The sequence below is a fragment of the Athene noctua genome, chromosome 19 (genome assembly GCF_965140245.1).
Source record: "Athene noctua chromosome 19, bAthNoc1.hap1.1, whole genome shotgun sequence".
Lineage (NCBI taxonomy): Eukaryota > Metazoa > Chordata > Aves > Strigiformes > Strigidae > Athene > Athene noctua.
In genome coordinates, this window is record NC_134055.1 from 5,711,444 (window position 1) to 5,732,140 (window position 20,697).

Here is a 20,697-nt window from a genome sequence, read left to right on the forward strand (position 1 = left end):
CTATGCATATCCATCACATGCACATAAAACTGCAGGCTAAGAGGCTTTTCCTAGAGCATTTCCAAGTCTGATAACCTCGTTTCTCTCCTGTCAATGACCAACACACAAATCCAGCAAGAAAGAAACCCCCCCCTCATAGCACCACACGCAGTTTTACTATTCTCTGCCAGTGAAGCATTTTGCTCACAATTCCGACTTTCTTCCTCATTACTTGTTCTACCATTTCCTGGCAATTTCAGTTCATGTCAAATCAAATTTGTCCAGACACAGGGAACAGCTAGGACTTAGAAAACCCATCTCATTTAACAATCTAGCCGAGCAGGCTCCACACAAGCCAAACCCCCACAAAAACCAGGTGTTTTCAGCTCCAGTGAAATCCACCTCAGGACAGCAAGGGATGTCACTTAGCATGGCAAACAGAAACAAGTGTAGCTATTACCAAGGAGATGTTGAATCTGATATGGACTAAAGGTGCCTCTCCCACTCTTCGTGCCAGAGAGGCCTTAAGTTGAAATAAAACAGGACAGGGAGACAGGCAGAAACTGCAGCCAGTGCGGGTGGAGGTGCAGAGCTCAGACCAGCACTGCTGCCTGGCAGGAGCCCCTGAGCAGTCGGTCACACAGGGAAAGCCCTGCTCTAGCAGCACCACTTGTCTGGCTTGGGGAGGGTTTAAGAGTCTCCTGACTGAGGATCAATGGACCACCCCAGCTGTATCATGCTACAGGCCTTTCCTTGGAGCACCACAGCAACTTCCCCGTTCCTGCAACACTCCCAGGAGAGGGTCAGAGTTGCTGCAGCGTGGGAGCAAGTACTAGATTTCACTGGAGCAACAAAAAGGCAGAGAGACCGTGCCTGCTTACCTGTACACAAACAGATAGGCTCCTATAGATGATATATAAATATAGCTTTACCCCAAAGATACCCTACAACCACTAGACACTGACCAAGATGGACCAAAGACAAGAGCAATGCAGCAAGCAGCGCTGCAACGGCACCACGGCAGCAGGCGAGGGAAGCACGGGTGCCTCCGCGTCCAGCACGGCCAGAGCAGCTCAGGGCTGCGCGACTAACCTCTGCTTTCAACCAGGGGCGTCCGCACTTTGCTCAGCTCAAGGGCACAATGGCAATTGTCCAGAGTCCACAGGTTTTTTTAACTGGGATGACCCTGAGCGGAGAGCTCTCTTCGCTGTCAGTACTGGGACCGCAGAGCTCTGATCAGGTCGGCCAGACCAGGCTGGACATCGGCTGCGGGCGCTGTGGGCTGTGTCCCTGGTTAGGCAAGGCAGTGCCTTTACAGCAAGTGCTGCTTTGCGATGGACCTAAGAATTCTAGAAACCAGACACTCAAATAGCTGTAAAACCTTGGGCCACGCATTCGGATACCTGCTGGCTGCTCAGGACTGCAAAACATCACAGTGCTGGAGGCAGACGCAGCTTTATACATCATACACGAGCGAAAATTAACTCATTAGGTTTAGAAACAGAGATATGCTGTGAGTACCTACGAAATATCAGAATATGTTATGGGAAAAAACTTCGGGAGGGGACAACAGGGTTTGGACAGTTTTACTGGACAGTTTGGATTGCTTTAACCTCTGTCATTTCATAGGTCTACTCACAGCCCACTTAAGATCACTTAGGTCCAGGGAACCATATTGCCAAAGCCATCACTGAACAGTTTCGTTCAGTTCTCATATGAAAAGTTAAATTGGAGAGGATTCAGAAAGGTCTGTAAGATTAAAGCATCTGGGAAACCTCACTCAATTAAAACACAGAGTGTAAGGAAGCCCAATCTACTCATTTTGTCAATTAAATGCTCATGAAATTAAATTTAGCACAGCCTGAGTACATCCACAGGAGTAAAAGACTGTGACAACAAATGGCTTGTTAGGAAAAACCCAAATGGACCGCAAAGGTAATGCCACTATTGTACTCCCTGCAACTCTTATAATGAAATCAATGTTGGTTTTCTTAGAAAAAAAAAAAAAAAAAGCACCACAGTTGAGCCAGAATGTGTGGATTTCACACAAATCACTAAGCAACGATCTTCAGGCTGTGTCCCACCACAGAATTCAGACAAGATCATACCGGCATCTTTTAATTTGAAGCTTACTAGCCTAACAAAAACATCCCTGTGAAGCACTGTAAGGCACTCGTACCACAACAAACTACTGTCACGGGCACCCCACCAGCACTGAGCGCTTCCTCAGAGCCACTCCTTGGTACGGGCAGGGACTTCTGCAGGGCTGATCGCTGCCACAGCCTGCCAGCCCTGACACAGCATCAACAACATGTACCTCTGTATTGTGCTTTTATAGCTGTTTTATGAATTTCTGAAGTCAGGACCTAACCCAAATGTTCTCAACCTCCTTGGTCGTAGGTGTGCAGAGGAACTCAGGGGCAAAATGACAACTGCAGACCAATGACACAGTGACAGGGGAAGTCCAGCCAGCCAGACACTGCAGCTCAGGAACTTCCCATACCTGCTTTGTTAGTTTTAATGCTCCCTAACTCTATCAGACGGTGGAACATCCTGTGGCAGAGTGCCACAGTTTAATAGCATGTTGTGTGAAAAAGCACTTCCGCTTGTTTATTTTAGACCTGCTGCATCATAATTTCCTGTAAGAAACAGAAAATTGATGTCCCCTCCTCGCTTTCTCTGACATATGACTTCACACACCTGCATCGTATCTCCTGTCAGCAAGCTTCTCACCCTAAGGTGAAGAAACAAAGGCTTCACTTGCCCAGAAACCTGCTTGTCTGTGCCACTCCTGCCCCTACCTTTTCCAGTGCTCCTCTTCTGAGATGGGCTAACCAGAACTGCCAGCAACACCCAGGGCACAAACTGCCAACGATTTGTGTAGTGGCATAATGATGTTTTCTGTTTTCTTCTCTGCTTTTTTAAAGTAACCCCAAAATATCCTTTTTAGGCTACAGTGGGGTGTTGAAACAACGTTTTAAAAGAAACAATTGCTGAGACACCACCAGCTCTCTCCTGAATAGTAAAAGCTGATGTAGGGTCAATTGCTGCGGTGTTTGTTACCTTCATTACACCCGTTGCTGTCATGTCTCGTTTACCACACTAGCACTCAGTATTCTCTGGTCTCTGCAACTTCCCACAGTCCAGTTTAGCTATCCTGAATAACTCAGGATTAAATTTTCCTTCTCCACATCACCATATTCAGGTAGAAAAAGCAGCAGAGATGACTCAAACTCCACAAATCACCTCACTCCACTCTGAGCATCAATCATTCATCCCTACCTTTTTTTGTCACCCTTCAGTCAGTTATTAATCCCCAAAAAGGGCCTTCCCAGGCTGCTGCCCCTCAGCTTTTCAAGGAAAACCTTATCAGACAGAAGTTTCCAAAACCAAAGAAGGTGCTCTGGGAATTACAGCCGCGGGGCGATACGGATTGCCAGCGTACTTGAGAAACAAAGGTCAGACTCTTTTTCCCCCTCCAGGGAAGGAGGCCGATGCTCTCCCTGTCCATCCCCTCGCACCTGCTGCCTCTTCCCACCGTGTCAGCGACATTCTGTAGCCCCCGGCTCCGCGGCGCTCTCTGCCATGGGGCAGCCAGGCCGCTCTACCGGGGGGGGGTGTGTCTGCGGCCCCCTCCCGTCCCCGGAGGGGCAGCCGCCCCCCCTCTTGCCCACCGCCTCACCTTCCCCCTCCCCGGGTCGCCCCGCTGCGGCACGACCCCAGACGGCGCCCCCGCGTTGGGAGGCTCCAGCCCCACCCGCGACCGGCAACCGGGAGCGGAGGGGCCGCCGCTGCCCTCACCCCCCCTCACCAGGGCCCGCGGTCCGGCCCGCCGCCAAGCACCGGAACGTCTCTGCCGCCCTTACCGAGACCCACGGCCGCCGGAGACGCCCAAGGACGGTCTCTGAGCCGCCTCGGTCCCGGCGTTCCACCGGCAGCGGCCCCGCCGTTCCCCTGGCGGCGGCCCCGCGCTGGTTCCTCTGGCAACAGGCCCTCCCCCACCTCCCGCCAGTACGGGGCCGACAGGGGCCTCGCCGGGCTCCTCCCGCCGCCGCTCGCCCCCGCCCGGCCCATCGCAGCCCCCGGCCCGGCCTTACCCGAGACGCTGAGGGAAAATGGAGGCCTCGGCGGCAGCAGCGGCGAGCGAGGAGGGCGGAGCAGATGAGCGGGGACCTCCGGGCGGGCGGAGCGGCATCACTTCCCCTTCCGGCGGCGGCGGGATGGGGCCGGCGCGGCGGCGGGTGGCGCCGGTGTTGGTGCCGTTGATGGTGCTGGCGCTGGGCGCGGCGGCGCGCGGCGGCCCCGGGCCCGTCACCTGCGGCTCCGTGGTGAAGCTGCTCAACGTGAGGCACAATGTCCGTCTGCACTCGCACGACGTGCGCTACGGCTCCGGTAATGGGAGAGACACACACACACCCCCCATCCCCCGGCCCCGCCGGTACCGGCCCCGCGTCCGCTGGGCCGGGCCGGGCCTGAGCGCGGATCTCCCCCTCCGCAGGCAGCGGGCAGCAGTCGGTGACCGGAGTGTCGGCGGCGGATGACGGGAACAGCTACTGGCGGGTGCGGGGCCGCACGGCGGCCGTCTGCGAGCGGGGCACGCCGGTGCGCTGCGGTCAGGCCATCCGCCTCACCCACCTGGGCACCGGCCGCAACCTCCACAGCCACCGCTTCGCCTCCCCGCTCTCCGGAAACCAGGTACCCGGCCGGGCCCCCCCCCCCGGCACCCCGGCCTGTCCAGGATTCCCCCTCGACCCTCGGGGCCAGCCCCTCTCCCTGGGCACAACCGGGACCCCCGTGTCACCCTGGCCCTGCCCGGTGCCCTCAGTCCCTACCGGGTTCTCCCTGTCCCTACCAGTCCCGACTGGGTCCCCCATGTCCCTACGAGTCCCACCTTGTTCCTAAGTCCAGACCAGGTCTCCCCTGTCCCTGCCAGCCCCACCTTGTTCCCCTTGTCCCTACCAGCGCTGCCTTGGTCCCTGGATCCAACTGGCTCTTTACCAGTCCCACCTTGTTCCCTATGTCCTTAACAGCTCCCCCTTGTCCCCCTCCCCACCACCCCAGCACCCAAGTCCCAACAGAGCCCCAGTCCCAGCCAGGTCCCTCCTCGTCTCCCCAAGGCCCAGCTCCTTCCTCTGACCCCCTCCTTGCCCTCTGGGCCCAACTCAGCACCCCTGAGCGCCCCCCCACTTTCATCCCGGCCTCCAAACGAGCTCTTTTTCACCCACAGGAGGTGAGTGCATTCGGGGAGGCTGGTGAGGGTGACTACCTGGACGACTGGACGGTGGTGTGCAGCGGGACCTACTGGGCGAGGGACAGCGAGGTGCGCTTCCAGCACGCCTCCACCGACGTCTTCCTCTCGGTGACGGGGGAGCAGTACGGGCGGCCCATCCATGGGCAGAAGGAGGTGCACGGCATGGCCGCCTCCAGCCAAAATAACTACTGGAAGGTGATGGAGGGCATCTTCATGCAGCCCAACGAGGTCTTCAAAGTGGAGCAGCACCACGCTGAGTTGTGATGAACAGACAGACTGCTGCCAAGCCTCTGGGCGCTGCCCTGTGGTGGTTGGGGCTGCCTGACCTGGAGGATGGTCCCTGTCCCCACATGGGTCTGACACACGCCAGGATACAGAGCCCCAAATCCAACACGTAGCAGATCCCAATGTCCTGAATTCGATGTGGAGCAGATCCCAGGGTCCCAAATCCGGCACAAAGTAAATCCCAATATCCAGACCCGACCCAAAGCAGAACTTAACATCCGAGATCCAGCACAAAGCAGGTCCTCATGTCCTACATCTAGACCAAAGCCCAGCCCAATGTCCAGATCTGACCCAAAGCAGAGCCCAACATCCAAGATCCAGCACAAAGCAGGTCCCCACAACCCAAATCCAGGACAAAGCCGGGCCCCATGTCCAGACTGACCCAAAGCAGGGCCCGCATCCCAAATCAAGCACAAAGCTGAGCCTGACAGCCAGACCTGACCCAAAGCCAAGCCCAACGTCCACAGCTGACCCAAAGCAGAGGCTAACGTCCAGACCTGACCCAGGGCAGATTCCAAACTCCCCAACCCGTCACTTGTAGCTCCCTCCGCTGTCCGAGGACCCCCCCGAAGGGCCGCTGTGCCTCGGTACCCCCCCCCCGCTGTACCCCAAACCCGTTCCCCGCGCCCGGTGGGGGTCTGGGGCCATAAAAGAGCTGAACCCTCCGCTGTCGTGTGGCTGTTTGTGCGGGGGGTGGAGGGGACTCGGGGGAGCGGCCCCGGTGCGTGTCTGTGTCCCCCGATCCCGGTGCGAGCCCCGGCGGGGCGCTGCTGCCGCCGCCGCCGTTCACTCCGGGAAAGCACCGCTCGGCCCCGCCGCGCCGCCGGCCCCGCCCCGCCCCTCCCAGCGGCCACTCCGGGTGCGCGGGCGGTCGGCCCCGCGGTGGCGGCGGTGGCGGCGGGGCCGGGGTGGGAGGGGGGGGACACACGTACCGGGGTCGGGGGGGGCCGCCATGCCGCCGCCGCTGCCCGCCGTGCTGCTCGGCCTCGTCGTCGTCGCGCTGCTCGCCGGGCTGCTGGCGCGGTCAGGGCCTGAGGGGCGGGTTTGGGGGCGTGGGAGGGGGGCCCACGGGGGTTCGGGGAAGGTGACAGAGCCGGGGGGGGCCCGCAGGGGTCGTGGGGGGGGCCACGGGGCTTGCAGTGGGGGGACGGGGGTTTTAGGGGCGCCCGCAGGCGTTTGGGAGGGATGACAGGGCTGGGGGGGGCGGGAGGCTCTGCTGGAGTGGGGGGAGATCGCAAGGGTCAAGAGCGGGCCCACGGGGGTGGCAGTGGGGGTGGCAGGGGGTTTTGGGGGGCCGCGGGGGTTTGGGGGAGGTGGCCGGGCTGGCTGAGGTAGTGTCGGGGAGGGAGGGGGCCCACGAGGCTGCATGGGGGCTGCCAGGGGTGTGGGGGGACCCACGGGGTTGAGGGTGAGGTGTCAGGGGTCTGGAGGAGGGTGCAGCAGGTGTTAAGGTGGACAGAGAGGGTTTGGGGGGGTGTCAGGAGTTTGGGGTGGCTCAGAGGCCTGGGGGAGATGTATTGGGGGGTGGGGGGGAGCCTATAGGGGTTTGGGGGCGTCCTAGGAATAAAGGGGTGGTGTGCAGGGCATGGGCGGGGGGGCTGGGGGGGCTTGGGAGGACCCACAGGGCTGGGTGGGAGGATGTCAGGAGCTTGGGGGCTTACAAGAGTCCAGGGGAGCCCACAGGGGAGGGCATGGGATGTCAGGGGGGTGTGGGGGTCAAAGAGGATCCTCAGGGCTGGGGTGGGGGGTGTCCCTGCAGGGTCTCTGCCCCAGCTTGGGGCACCTGTGGCAGCAGGACCAGGCCCTGGGAGCTCTTATCCCGCTGTGAGGGCTGGAGGGGGTGCTCAAAGCACAAAGAGGGTCCCCAGCTCCAGCGAGGAGGCTGACCCTGGCCTTCCCCCTGTCCCCGCAGGTGGCTGGCGTGTCGCCTGGCTGTCACCTGGTGCCGGCAGAAGCTTCACGCGGAGCTGAAGATCGGCTCCTTTGGCTTCTTCTGGGCCCAGAACATCAGCCTCAAGTTCCAGCGGGAGCAGCAGACTGTGGTGGGTACCTGGGCGAGGGGTGGTCACCAACAGACGATGGCAGGCAAGACGGCTGCGGTCACTTCCAGGCTGGCAGCAAATCCCTGCAGCCAGGCTCCTGTTGTGCACCCCCACAGCTGGTGCCAGGCCCTTCCTCCCACAGCCAAATTTGGGTGTTTTTGGCTGCTGCCTGCATGATGCCAGGCATTGGAAGCAGAGCAGGAACGTTGGGATGAGCATCACAAGGCAGAGCCAGGTTGTTTCTTCTCTAACCTACCTGTGTGTCCTTGCAGGAGATTGACCACGTCTGGATCTCCAGTAAACTGAGCCGGGAGCTGCCGTACGTACCCATGCTCCAGCTCCCTCCCCACCCTCTTGGTGGGGTCTGGCTCATCCCTGGCCCTTCTGACTGCATTTCTGTTGCCTTTATGCCTTTTGCAGTCCCTGTTTCCCCATGGTCTGCTCTGTGTGGGAGGGTATCACTTTTCTCTGGGGTAGCAGTATCTTGTGGATGCCCTTGTGACAGTCCCCAGGGGCAGGGGCCATCCCTGGCGATGGGACTGGGTGCGGGCCATATGAGAGCTCTTCCCTGTGCTGTTCTTCCCCAGTCGCTACTTCGAGCTATGTTTTGGCGAGGTGCGAATCCGCATGGATCTCCAGAAGGGCCCTGGGTTCCAGCCATCCATTCCAGAGTCTCCCAGAGAAGCAGATGGAAACGAAAGCAGAGCAGACGTGACTCTTAAACCCTCCCTGCTGAGGGTCCTTAGCCAGGTGAGTCACTGGCTCAGTGAGAGGCTGTTGTGGGCTGTGCTGCTGTTGGACATCGCTCACAGTAGCACTGTCCCCCCAGCTCTTTTCCATCCATGTGGACTCCATCAACATCATGGTTCTGCACGTGGCCACCTCAGAGTCTCTCTGGCACATCCAAGCCAGCAAGACACGTCTCCTGCTGAATGGCGATGGCAAGAGGTAATGCCCCACTCTGCTTCCAGCCTGGCCCTGGGTCGCAGGGTCAGAGGTGCCTCCCTGTGACCCATGCAGCATCCCATGTCACCTGTCATGGGACACATTAACCTCCTCTGAGACTGGCCTGGTCCCTTTTTGTTCCATGGGAAGCTTGAGTTGTCCGTTCTCCAAATTATGAGTAGCTGCGCTGTGCACAGAGTTAGGTTGTGCTCTGCTTTTGGGAGGACTTGGAGCAGGGACTTGGGGTCTCTGTGTCCCATAAGAAAAGAGAGGGCAGGGGCTTGGTTCAGAGGCAGCAGGCCCTGCATCCTCCTTCTGTTCTCTGCTCTCCCCAGCCTGACCTGCGAGGTGAGCCTGACAAAGGTGAACAGCAAAGTCCTCCGGAGCAGTCAGCTGGTGAGTCTGGGGAAGGGAGAAATTCAGCACTTCGAGCCTGGGCACCGGCTCTCTGGGACACCCTGAGGACCTGTTCCAGTGTGTCCGCAGGGCTGGGCGATGCTGCAAGGCTCTGGGCTCCGTGCTGTGCCCAGTGTTTCACTTGCAGCATCCACCGGCAGGGAGTTGGGTGACTCCCTGTGCACCCCTTGCCCGTGTCCCCATCCAGGATGACACGTGCCTGGCGGAGCTGGCTCTGGCGCTCTCCCTCTCACTGGAGATCAGCAGCAAGCGGCGGCTGGTGGGCGTCAAGCTGCGTGTCCAGACCCTGCAGGCAGAGCTCCATGAAGGGCTTTTCTGCAGCCCGCTGCTGCACCGTGTCACTGCCGGGGCTCAGCACAGCAGTGCGGGAGAACAGCCTGCTGCAGGTCGGGGACAGGGACAAGCTCTGGGCAGGGCAGGGACTGGCAGTCCCCATACTTGCACTGGAAGCCAGAGGGATTTGGCTGTGCCATCGCTCCCTCCCACTGCAGGGCATGGGGGTTTTGGGCAAGAGCCTTTCCGTGACTCTGTGTGTCCCTCTCCAGGCCTGGGGGAGCCCCTGAAGTCCCCTTCTCTGCTGAGCAGGGACACGCTGCAGCTTATCCCCAGGAGGGTGGAGGTGAAGCTGGAGAACACTAGCACAGTGCTGTCTATGAACAGCCAGAAGAGGTAAGGAGGCAGGTGGAGGAGGCTGTCCTAGCCCCGATTAGTGCTGGGGACATGGACCTGGGGACAACTGTGATATTCCCTGCTCATCGCCTGCTCTGCCAGACCGCCTAGAGCGAGCCCTAGAGCCCACCCCAGTGGGAAGGACTGAGCTTGGCCTGGTGCTGGGCTCCGGGGGAAGGGGGAAGTCACGTGAACTGGTTCTCCAGTGAGAGAGCCTGATGGGATCCTGTGCTGGTGGGATGAGAGCACTGAGCTGGGCTGCAGCTGGGCGCTGGCTGCTGTCTTTGTCTGTGCTGGTCAGCTGGGGATGAGAAACGGAGATGGAAGACATGACTGTGCAGTTCCCTTCTGGCAGTGACTCCCTGCTTTTTACAGGCACCTCACCTGGAGCCTGAAGCTGCTGCAGTTTCTCTATCAGCGAGAAGAGGAGCAGATCCCGCTGCGCAACTTCACACCCACCTCAGACCTGGACCAAATGAGTGTAGACCTCCAGCTGGAGGGCAAGTAGCCAGGAGGGTGCCTGTGGGACAGGGCTGCCATCGTCGCTGCCCTCCACCTCCCCTCACTTATGCTTTCTCTCCCCAGATGGCCTTCTCCTGTCCCAGAGCCGCCAGCGCATCGTGTGCCTCAACTCCCTGAAGACCAGCGTGCAGGTGAGTGAGCGCTGGGCACGCTCTGGTCCCCTGGCGGTCGCTGGTTGGCTCCTGGCATGAGTTTTTTGCCACCTGGCCCTCTCCCTGCTCTAGGTCACAGCCATTGACCTCTCGGCTGCTGTGCTGCTCAACACCTGCATCATCCACTACCGCCACCAAGAGTTTTCACACTGGCTGGGCCTGTTGGCACAGGAATACAGGTGCCGGGCGGTGCCTGTCCCCAGCCAAGGGCACAAGGGAAGGTAAACTTGGCCTTGGTGCAGCTGCTGGTATTGCAGCTTGTTTCCTCTTGCCTGCCATGCTCTGGCAGGGTGCCTGGACACCCAGCACCTTCTCTGCCTTGTCCACGGCCTGTGGGACGGGGAGGCTGTTACAGAGGGTGGTGGACGGTCAGGGGGGCCCCTGCAGAGAGGGCATCCCTCTGGGCCTGCTCCCTGCCAGGCTCCATGGCATGCAGCACCCCAGTAACAGCCCATCCCTGCTTGTCCTGTGCAGGAGCTATCCCCAAATCATAGCACCCATCATCCTGTGTGCCTCGCTGTCCAACATCAATGTGTCAGTGCAGCTGGGGGACACACCACCCTTTGCCTTGGGCTTCAACTCCATCTCTGCAGGTACGGGCTGGCAGCAGGGTGGCTCCTGGGCTCTTCCTGGAGGTCGGTGTCTCTGCCAGAGAGGCACCAGGACAGGAATGGGGAGGGCCGTGAGGCCTCTGTGCTTGCCCATGTCTGTATCTGGGCAGGGGCTGTGGACCCCTGCCTGGTTGTGTCTGGGTTACCCCTTTGAGGGCAGCTGAGCAGGCAGCAGCACCCCTCCTCTGCCTGCAGACTACCAGCACCTGCGGCCGCAGAGTGTGCACCAGCGAGTGGTGCTAGCTGTGGACCACCTCTGCTGGCGTGTGGGCAACGACTCGCACATCCAGCGTGCCCCACATCCCCCCAACATGCACGTCTGGGGAGAAGCCCTCATCCTCGACTCCTTCAACTTGCAGGTGAGGGGTGAGCCAAGGGGTGGCTCTTGGAGAGGGGGATGCCTGTTTGCAACTCCGCGGGGGTGGTGTGGGGACAGATGGTGACTTAGGGACATCCTGCACCTGAGTGGGATGGTCCTGTTTGTCCTGCAGGGCAGCTACAACCAGCCCCTGGGCATGTCCAGCACCCAGTCAGACACACTCTTCCTGGACTGCACCATCCGGGGGTTGCAAGTGGAGTCGTCGGACACATGCACCGAGTGCCTGGCTAGGGTCCTGCCCCTGTTCTGCTTGTGGCCCAGCAGAGCTGAGCTTGCCAAGCAGCTGCCCTCCGCCTCAACTGAGCCCTGGGGGCTGCTCTGGAAGGTGGATCTGAAGGTGGAGGACGTGAACCTTTTCACGCTCTCAGCCCTGGTGGGTAAGTAGCATCCAGGCTGATCCCGGGTGGTTGTCCTGGAACAGCCCCGCAGTCAGAGGAACCTGGCACGTCGTGGTGTGCCTCTCCCGTGCCTCCAGCACTGACACACCACCTCTCTAGGCGCCCTGGAGCTGCGGCTGGACACACTGACTGTCCTGGGGAGTGCTGAGAGCTGCACGGTCAGTGTCCAGGGCATGGTTCTGGCCTTGGTGAAGAGCATCACGGAGAAGATGCAGCCGTGCTGCAAAGCTCCTGCCATCCCCAACCCAGTGGCCAACCTCTCCATGCTCTCTGTCACCTATCACAGCAGCATCCGCTCCCTGGAGGTTGGTGTGGGCCTTGGGTCTCTGCTTTTTCCTGTACTGGTGGGACTGGGATGGATGAGGCATGGGGAAGAACAGCTGGCACCGAAAGGTGCCGGAGAGGAGAAGAGGGGTGTGATGAGCAGGACCTGGCAGTGATCTGGTGCCCGTTTGCTCTCTCCGGTGTAGGTGCAGTGTGGTGAGGGGCTGGCGGTGCTGTGGAGCCCGACCGACCACATGCACTTGTACCATCACACCCTGGCCACCCTGCAGTGCCACGAAGCCTTGCGGAGCGCCCTCTGCCACAGGACGCCTCCCTCCCTTCCCCCAGAGAGCCCAGCGTCCCACCCGGCCACCCCTACTGAGACACCGGGGCCCCTTCAGCCAGATGGGCCCCCCCCCAAAAGACTCCTGTCCCTGTCACTGGAGCTGAGCTCTGCCAAACTCACAGCCTTTGTCTCTGAGGCCAACTACATCAGCCTGGCTGCCGAACGGACCTCTGTGAGCTGGCATGGGGGTGCCCTGCATGGCTACTGCCCCGAGCTGGCCGCCGGCTTTGACGGACACAGCATCTTCAGCTTCAAGGAGGTGGAGGTGAAGCTGCTGCCAGAGCTGGAGGAGGTCATCTTGCACCGCTGCGCCTTCCCCACCCTGCGCACCCTCCGCAACCGCGGCTGGGCATTCTCCTTTGCCAGCGTGACCATCGAGTTCCCCTACCAGTACGACTTCTCCCGCACGCTGGACGCTGCCGTGGGCGTGCAGAAGTGGCTGAAAGGACTGCATCGGCGCGGGCGCCCTGCCAGCACGGCGCTGCCCCCCGACCTCCTCCTCAAAGTGACGCACTTCTCCTGGGTATTCCTGGATGACGTCTTCGAGGTCAAGTTACGAGACAACTATGAGCTGATGAAGGATGAGAGCAAGGAGAGCGCCAAGCGTTTGCAGCTGCTGGATGCCAAGGTGGCCGCGCTGCGCAAGCAGCACGGCGAGCTGCTGCCTGCCCGCAAGATCGAGGAGCTCTATGCCTCTCTGGAGAAGAAAAACATCGAGATCTACATCCAGCGCTCGCGGCGCCTCTATGCCAACACGCCCATGAGGAGAGCCCTCCTCACCTGGACCCTGGCACACTTGGAGCTGGTGGCCATGGCTGATGAGTCCTTCCATGGCACGGAGCGTGTGTTGGAGCAGATGAGGGACGTGGACAGTGTCAGCCCGTTCCCCCCCGAGGGTCTGGAGATGGTCACCCAGTGGTGCCGCATGATGAAGGGCAGAGTTGGCAGCTTCTTTGGTGAGTTGCTTCGTGTGAGGGTGCCCATGGAGGACAGCACAGTGGCTGTCTGGCCTGGGCTCCCAGGACAGGGACCTGCTGGCACCATGAGATGTGTAACCAAGCAGGGGCAATGATTTTTGGAGGTTCAGGGGAGTGGGAAGGGAGCAGAGATGTGACAGGACAGCAGCTCCTGCCATGTCCTAGATGGGGAGAGGGGCAGTGTCCCTCGGCTGCCCCATCTCTCAGCCCTTCCTGTGCCCTGCAGTGCGGATCCGTGACTACCCTCGCTACCTCTTTGAGATCCGGAACTGGCAGCTCTCGGGCCGGCTGATCGGAGCCGAGCAGTGCGGCCAGGCCTGCTCCCGGCGCCGCCAGGTCCTGAAGCTGGGGCTGCCCTGGGGGGATGCAACAGTGGAGAGGAACATGCCACCCCTGAAGTTCTACCACGACTTCCACTGTAAGAGCTGGAGGGACAAGGGGGACTCTGTACCGGGGTGGGGACAGGGCTGTGTGGGACATGCAAAGGGCTGAGCCAACCTCTGTATGTCCCCAGCTGAGATCTCCCAGTACACCATCGTGTGGGGGCCCTGCTGGGACCCAGCCTGGACCCTGATCGGCCAGTGTGTGGATCTCCTCACCAAGCCCTCAGAGGACCCCAGCGCCCCGTTGCCCTGGTGGGACAAGAGCCGCCTTCTCTTCCACGGGGACTGGCACATGGACATTGAACAGGCCAACCTGCACCAGCTGGCCACCGAGGTGGGTGCTGCCGGGGTAGGGAGCAGAGCGTGGTGTGGGGTTGCCTCACACCTGCCTCTCCCCATGTTTGTCCTTGCAGGATCCCTACAACACCACAGAGAACATGCACTGGGAGTGGAGCCACCTCTCCTTCCACTGGAAGCCCGGGCAGTTCGTCTTCAAGGGCAACCTGGACATCAACGTCCGGACAGCCTCCAAGTGAGCGTGGGCCCAGAGCACGGGGGCTGCCACCAGTGCTGGGGGCTAACTGATGTGTCTTTCCCCATTTAGGTACGACGACTGCTGCTTCCTGCACCTGCCCGACCTGTGTATGACGCTGGACCTGCAGTGGCTGTGCCACGGGAACCCCCATGACCACCACGGCGTGGTGCTGCGCTCCCCCGAGTTCCTGCCCGAGGTGCCGGTGGGGCAGCAGTACGACTCCTACCACGCCTTCCGCTCCGAGAACCTCAACCTCTCCATCCGGATGGACCTGACACGGTCCAGTGAGGGTGGGTGACAGCACCCCGGGGATCTCTTGGGGACGAGGCAGCGCATGCTGGTTTTAGCCATCCTTATCGGTCCTGGGTTGGGTGCTGCCGTGTCCCTGCCCCGCAGCGTTGGCTGACAGCGGGTGTATTCCCAGAGCACTCCCAGCCCCGGATCCTGCTCTACAGCAGCACCCTCCGCTGGATGCAGAACTTTTGGGCCACTTGGACCAGCGTGACGCGCCCCATCTGCCGCGGGAAGCTCTTCAACAACATGAAACCCAGTAAGAAAAAGCTGGGGCAGCATTACAAGCAGTTGTCTTACACCGCGCTCTTCCCCCGGCTGCAGGCAAGTCCTGGGGGTGGGGATCTGGTGGTACCTCCCTGCTCTGCCTGTGCTGGGTGCTCAGCCCCTGCTCTCTGCTCCCTTGCAGGTGCATTACTGGGCCTCCTTTGCCCAGCAGCGTGGGATCCAGGTGGAGTGCTGCCAGGGGCACATCTTCACTCGTGGCACCCAGCGGCTCATCCCGCAAGGTGGGGGCCCTGCCAGCAGTGCCTCCAGGCAGGGCAGGGCCCCGGCTGACCCCTCTCCTTGTCCCCCAGCTGGCACGGTGATGCGACGCCTGATTTCGGAATGGAGCATCACACAGATGGTGAGTGACCTGAGCCAGGTCACCGTGCACCTCATGGCCTCCACTTGTGACGAGAATGCTGACCACCGGCTCGACACCCTGGTGAAGAAAACCCATCTGCTGAGCCTGTCCTCCCTCACCTACCAGCGGCACAGCAACCGCACGGCTGAGGAGGTACCGCCGCAAACACAGGGCATGGCAGCCTGATGGCATCCCCCTGAGACAAGGGGACCTCGGTCTTTGGGTGCAATGGGGGAGGGATTTGGCTGGATAGGGGACAGACCTGCCGAGCCTCTGATCTCCCAAGCGCCTGGCCGAAGGGATGCCTTGTTCCAGCCACAGCATCCGTGGTGTGGTTCCCTGCTGAGCGCTCTGGGGTGGTGCCCCAGGCTCTGGTCCCCCTGCTCTGCCTGCAGGGACTGGCAGGGCTCCCTGCCCGTGTGTGCGAGGCCTGTGGGCAGTGGCTTTGTTGTGCTGAGGCTCTGACCCTCTGTGCCCAGGAGCTGGCCCTCCGGGATGGGGATGATGGTTTCCACACGCACCAGCTGCACTTGGTGGATCTGCGGGCATCCTGGACCACCACCAACCGGGACATCGCCTTCGGCCTCTACGACGGCTACAAGAAAGCGGCTGTGCTCAAGCGCAACCTGTCCACCGAGGCCCTGAAGGGGCTAAAAATCGACACGCAGCTGCAAGCCAAGAAGCTGAAGCGGGGCCCGCTCTCTGCTCACTCTGTCCCTGCCAGAGTGACCGTTCCCATCACCAGCGGCCGTCCTGAGAGAGCCTCCTCGGGGGGTGAGTGGGTGAAACCCACAGCCAGCAATGTGCATGCTAGCCCAAAGCCACGCCTGCCTTCACCCTGTCACCCCCAGCCAGCCCCCCGCAGCCTTGCACTGACCCGTTCTCCTTCCCCAGGGGCCTACATGCTGCAGAAGCTCATTGAGGAGACGGACAAGTTTGTGGTCTTCACGGAGGAGGAATCGGGGGCTAGTGAGCAGCTCTGCGGCATCGCCGCCTGCCAAACCGACGACATCTACAACCGCAACTGCCTCATCGAGCTGGTCAACTGCCAGGTACCTGCCCTCGGCCCACCTGCCTGTCCCCACACTCTCCACTCCCTGTGGCCTTGCTGTGAGAGGGGCCATGCGGCCCCAGAAGGGCTCCCCTGACCCCCGCGGGGTCGCTCCCCTGACCCCCGCGGGGTCCCTCCCCTGGCAGATGGTGCTGCGCGGCGCCGAGACGGAGGGCTGTGTGATTGTGTCCGCTGCGAAGGCCCAGCTACTGCAGTGCCAGCACCACCCCGCCTGGTACGGGGACACGCTGAAGCAGAAAACATCCTGGACCTGCTTGCTGGATGGCATGCAGTATTTCGCCACGACAGAGAGCAGTCCCACTGAGAGGGAGCACGGGCAGCTCTGGCTGGAGGTGAGCAACTTGGGGGAGGCTGTGATGGGTGAGCTGCAAGGGGGGCAAGCAGCGCTGTCAGTGCCAAGGGAAGGAGAGCAGGGACAGCCAGCAGTGCCTCCTTGCCTCCCCAGGTGAAAAATATTGAGGAACATCGGCAACGGAGCCTGGACTCAGTGCAGGAGCTGATGGAGAGCGGGCAGGCGGTGGGGGGCATGGTCAGCACCACCACAGGTACTGCCTGCAGCTCGGGCTGCGGAGCCTCCCTCAGTCCCACTCGCGTGTGACCCTGAGGCTGGTGAAGCTGAGAGTGCCCGGCCTGTCCCTGGACGGCTCCAGGACCCGGCTGATGCTCCGAGCCCTGCGCCATGGGGTCCCCAACGTGCCAGGACATGGCGCTCTGACCATGGTGCCCTGCCTGTCTCCAGACTGGAACCAGCCCTCAGAAGCCCAGCAGACCCAGCAGGTGCAGAGGATCATCTCTCGCTGCAGCTGCCGCATGTACTATATCAGCTACAGCCATGACATCGACCCTGAGCTGGCCACACAGATAAAGCCCCCCGAGACTCCTGCCAACCAGGAGAAGGAGGATCTGCTGAAGAAGCAGGAGGGTGAGTACACCCAGGCAGTGTCTTTGGGGGTAGAGCTCTGGGTAGTGCCAGCTAGGTCCAGAGATGGTCTGTCTTGGCCCTGCTGAGATCAGAGGGATGCCTACAGGACGGGTCCCCAGCAGTGCACCTGATGACACTGGACACACTGTGCCTGCCAGAGCCAGTGTAACCACCTTGGTTTATTCCCCATCCCTCTCCATCTCTGGCTGGCCCCCACGTGCATCCCATTCCTCTCTGTGCTGAGGCCCGGCCCTTTGTGTGTCCCTCCAGGAGCTGTGGATACGTTCACACTGATCCACCACGACCTGGAGATCTCCACCAACCCCGCACAGTATGCCATGATCCTCGACATAGTCAACAACCTGCTGTTGCACGTGGAGCCCAAACGCAAGGTACCCACGAGGCTTCAGGTCACCGTGTCATTCACTGCACCCAGAGCAATCCTAACACCCTATTCCCGTGTCTAGGAGCACAGCGAGAAGAAACAGCGGGTGCGCTTCCAGCTGGAAATCTCCAGCAACCCCGAGGAGCAGCGCAGCAGTATCCTACACCTGCAAGAGGCTGTGAGGCAGCACGTCGCCCAGATCCGGCAGCTGGAGAAGCAGATGTACTCCAACGTGAAGGTGAGCCCGTATCCAGGCAGAGCCTGGCTCCCTGGGGTCCCTGCTCTGGGACAGAGGGTGCTGAGGGTTGTCTGTCCTTCAGTCCTTGCAGGACGACAGCAAAAACGAGAGTCTGCTCGACCTCAACCACAGGCTGCAGCAGCAGCTGAGCCAGGAGAAAGCTGACTTGCAGCTGGAGAGCGAGGAGCTGAACATACTGATCAGGTAGGGACCGTCTCTGGCTTCCCCAGTGTCCCTCTTACTCCGGGGCTCCCACATCCCAGCGCCCCCCTCTCTGCTGCAGGTGCTTCAAGGACTTCCAGCTGCAGCGAGCCAACAAGATGGAGCTGCGAAAGCAGCCCGAGGACGTGAGCGTGGCACGGCGGACTGAGTTCTACTTTGCCCAGGCCCGCTGGCGCCTGACCGAGGAGGACGGGCAGCTGGGCATAGCCGAGCTGGAGCTCCAACGCTTCCTCTACAGCAAGGTACCGTCCGGGCCGGTGCCACCGCAGCCCCTGAGCTGGGGCCCGGGATGTGTGGGGCTGATGGGTCTGTGTGTGCAGGTCAACAAGTCTGACGACACGGCTGAGCATCTGCTGGAGCTGGGCTGGGTCACCATGAACAACCTCCTGCCCAACGCTGTGTACAAGGCAAGTAGCAGCCTTGGGGAGCAGATCTGCACCCTGAGGACCCACGAGTGGCCCAGTCAGGGTGGCCTGTCCTCACCACAGCCACCTGTCCCCTTCCCTGCAGGTGGTGCTGCGTCCCCAGAGCTCCTGCCAGTCGGGCCGGCAGCTGGCACTGAGGATTTTCAGCAAGGTCCGGCCGCCGGTGGGAGGCATCTCCATCAAGGAGCACTTTGAGGTGCTGGGGCCAGGCTGGGAGGTGGCGCAGTCCCCCGTGGGGCACGGGCAGGGTGTATCTGGCTCTGACGTGGCCTCTCTCCTCGCAGGTGAACGTGGTACCCCTCACCATCCAGCTGACCCACCAGTTCTTCCACAGAATGATGGGTTTCTTCTTCCCTGGCCGCAATGTGGAGGAGGAGGAGGTAGGGGATGAGGAAGACAAGTCCAAGCTGGTGACAACAGGTGAGAGGCTTATGGTCACCCTCCTCCTTGGCACCTGAGTGATGTCCTTGAGCAGCTTTGGCTGCATGTCTAGGGTATGTTTGTGGGCAGCTGCTGGCAGGCCACACGTTGAGAAACAGGGACTCACAGTCCCCCCTGTGGGCAGGGAACCAGCAGGGAGAGCAGCGAAGCTGGGAGGGATCTGGGTCAAGGCTAATTCCCAGCCAGTCACCAACCACCACCTCCCACACTCTTTGTCCCAGGGATCCCTGTGGTGAAGCCACGGCAGCTGATCGTGGCCGATGACTCGCTGGGCCCAGGGAAGGGAGTCGCTCAGGGACTGAATCGGACGTCGGGGGTCAGAAGATCATTCCGAAAAGCACCCGAGGTACCTGCTGCTGCCTTGAGGGGGGAATCTGGGAGAGCCCTGCTGTGGAGCCAGTCTGCTTTCTCTCGGCTGCAGGGCTGGGCAGCCATGTCCTCCCTCACCCATCCATTTTCTCCTGCTTCCTCCCACTATGAGAATTTTCAACCTTTACAACCAAGCACCTGCACGCTTGCTGTGATCCCTGCAGCATCTCGTTTTCCTAACACCATGCCAGAGCAGCTCTCACCTCTCACTGGTGAAGCAATGCCATGGCCCAGTGCCCGGCTGTCCCTTCCCATCTGGTTCCTGGCTGTGTCCCCTCTCCTTCCCTTCTGCTCATGGCTCCTGCTCTGTCCCCAGCATCCTGTGGATGACATCGACAAGATGAAGGAGCGCGCGGCCATGAACAACTCCTTCATCTACATCAAGATCCCGCAGGTGCCGCTCTGTGTCAGCTACAAGGTGCGGGGCCAGCAGGATGGGGCGTGCTGGGGAGAGGGGGCATAGTCCCTCCAGCTTGGGGGGAGCATCATCCCACACTGCCTGACACCCCTGTCATCCAGGGCGAGAAGAACAGTGTGGACTGGGGTGACCTGAACCTGGTGCTGCCATGCCTGGAGTACCACAACAACACGTGGACGTGGCTGGACTTCGCCATGGCGGTGAAGAGGGACAGCCGCAAAGCCTTGGTGGCACAGGTACGTGGGGGCCTCCTGCCCGCTCTCGGGGGAGCTGCTGGGGCCGTTCTGCCCAGTTTGGAGGGGGTAACCCCACGGCGGACTACACGTTCTCCAGAGCGGGAAGCAGCCGTGCTGCCTCAGCAGCTCAGGCCCTCACCCCCTAAATCCTGGGGCAGGTGATCAAAGAGAAGCTACGCCTGAAGCCGGCGGCGGGCGCAGAGTCCCGGGGGAAGCTGGAGAACAAATCAGACGGGACCATCCAGCAGCAGGAGGAGGACGAGAAGGCGCGTCTGCTCATCGGGCTGAGTGTGGGTGAGAAGAACCCCAGCAAGAAGTCGATCTTCGGCAGGCGCAAATGATGGCAGCACCCGGCGGGCCGGGAAGGGGTTGGGGTGCCCTGGTGCTCCCCGCTCTGGAGGGGCACCCCTGTGGTGGTGGTGGGGGAGGCCCCGCGCTGCTCGGCGTGGCGATGTCCGAGGCGGGGGTTAGCCACACGCAGGCCCTTGGTAGCCCTGTTGCTGCGGGGCAGGGGTGCAGCAGCACGGGGATGTGGGGTGCAGCATGCTCCGGGGCCGCTTCGTGCGGGTGCAGACCCCCGTGCCAAGGGCTCCTGCGAGCTTCCCCCCCCTCCCTGCTGTGCGGGTGCTGGGCCCAGCCCCTGGGCCTGGTGAAGCAGCGGGATCACTCCGGGCTGGGAGAAAGGGGAACGGGAGAGAGTTTAAATAAAGAGTTTTTAATTTGGAACAGACTTGGGCCAGTGGCTCGTCACTCGCCTTCCCCATTCACGCCCCAGTGCCAGGCTCAGTGCAGTCCCCCCTCTGCAGTCAGCAGCACCCCAACTACTCTGGCTTGGCCCCCTGCCCCTCCTGGGGGGTTGTTTGGGGGTTTGGGGCTCCCTTGCAGCACCAGCATC

At 61.1% G+C, this 20,697-nt stretch overlaps 3 protein-coding genes across 6 annotated transcripts in view; 2 read left to right on the forward strand and 1 right to left on the reverse strand.

Moving 5' to 3' along the window:
• SUPT6H (SPT6 homolog, histone chaperone and transcription elongation factor) overlaps positions 1-4,173 on the reverse strand; it is a 28,656-nt gene extending 24,483 nt beyond the window's left edge. The window contains exon 1 of the mRNA XM_074922606.1: positions 4,077-4,173. The gene's annotated coding sequence lies outside the window, so the exon portion shown is untranslated. The remainder of the gene's footprint in view (positions 1-4,076) is intronic.
• On the forward strand, positions 4,092-6,180 carry SDF2 (stromal cell derived factor 2). Its single transcript, XM_074922613.1, has 3 exons — positions 4,092-4,371; positions 4,478-4,674; positions 5,207-6,180. Exons 1-3 carry the CDS (start codon positions 4,095-4,097, stop codon positions 5,492-5,494), a joined length of 762 nt encoding a protein of 253 aa, XP_074778714.1. The 5' UTR covers positions 4,092-4,094; the 3' UTR covers positions 5,495-6,180.
• A 258-nt stretch (positions 6,181-6,438) lies between these two features.
• On the forward strand, positions 6,439-20,532 carry BLTP2 (bridge-like lipid transfer protein family member 2). Of its 4 annotated transcripts, none has more exons than XM_074922602.1 (39): positions 6,439-6,538; positions 7,428-7,557; positions 7,830-7,876; positions 8,145-8,307; positions 8,387-8,505; positions 8,838-8,898; positions 9,107-9,305; positions 9,465-9,588; positions 9,964-10,088; positions 10,174-10,241; positions 10,335-10,483; positions 10,737-10,855; positions 11,069-11,232; positions 11,365-11,629; positions 11,750-11,955; positions 12,121-13,216; positions 13,464-13,655; positions 13,752-13,954; positions 14,034-14,152; positions 14,225-14,445; positions 14,580-14,770; positions 14,856-14,955; positions 15,025-15,227; positions 15,554-15,848; positions 15,969-16,126; positions 16,272-16,478; positions 16,592-16,691; positions 16,886-17,068; positions 17,339-17,460; positions 17,536-17,691; positions 17,774-17,895; positions 17,975-18,155; positions 18,234-18,320; positions 18,424-18,534; positions 18,623-18,758; positions 19,001-19,125; positions 19,465-19,566; positions 19,668-19,802; positions 19,961-20,532. In XM_074922602.1, exons 1-39 carry the CDS (start codon positions 6,468-6,470, stop codon positions 20,141-20,143), a joined length of 6,738 nt encoding a protein of 2,245 aa, XP_074778703.1. In that variant the 5' UTR covers positions 6,439-6,467; the 3' UTR covers positions 20,144-20,532. The 4 variants fall into 4 exon arrangements, with proteins under 4 accessions (XP_074778703.1, XP_074778704.1, XP_074778706.1 ...); XM_074922603.1 differs by having other exon boundaries at positions 10,740-10,855; XM_074922605.1 differs by having other exon boundaries at positions 9,107-9,281; positions 10,740-10,855.
• Positions 20,533-20,697: the final 165 nt, after the last annotated feature.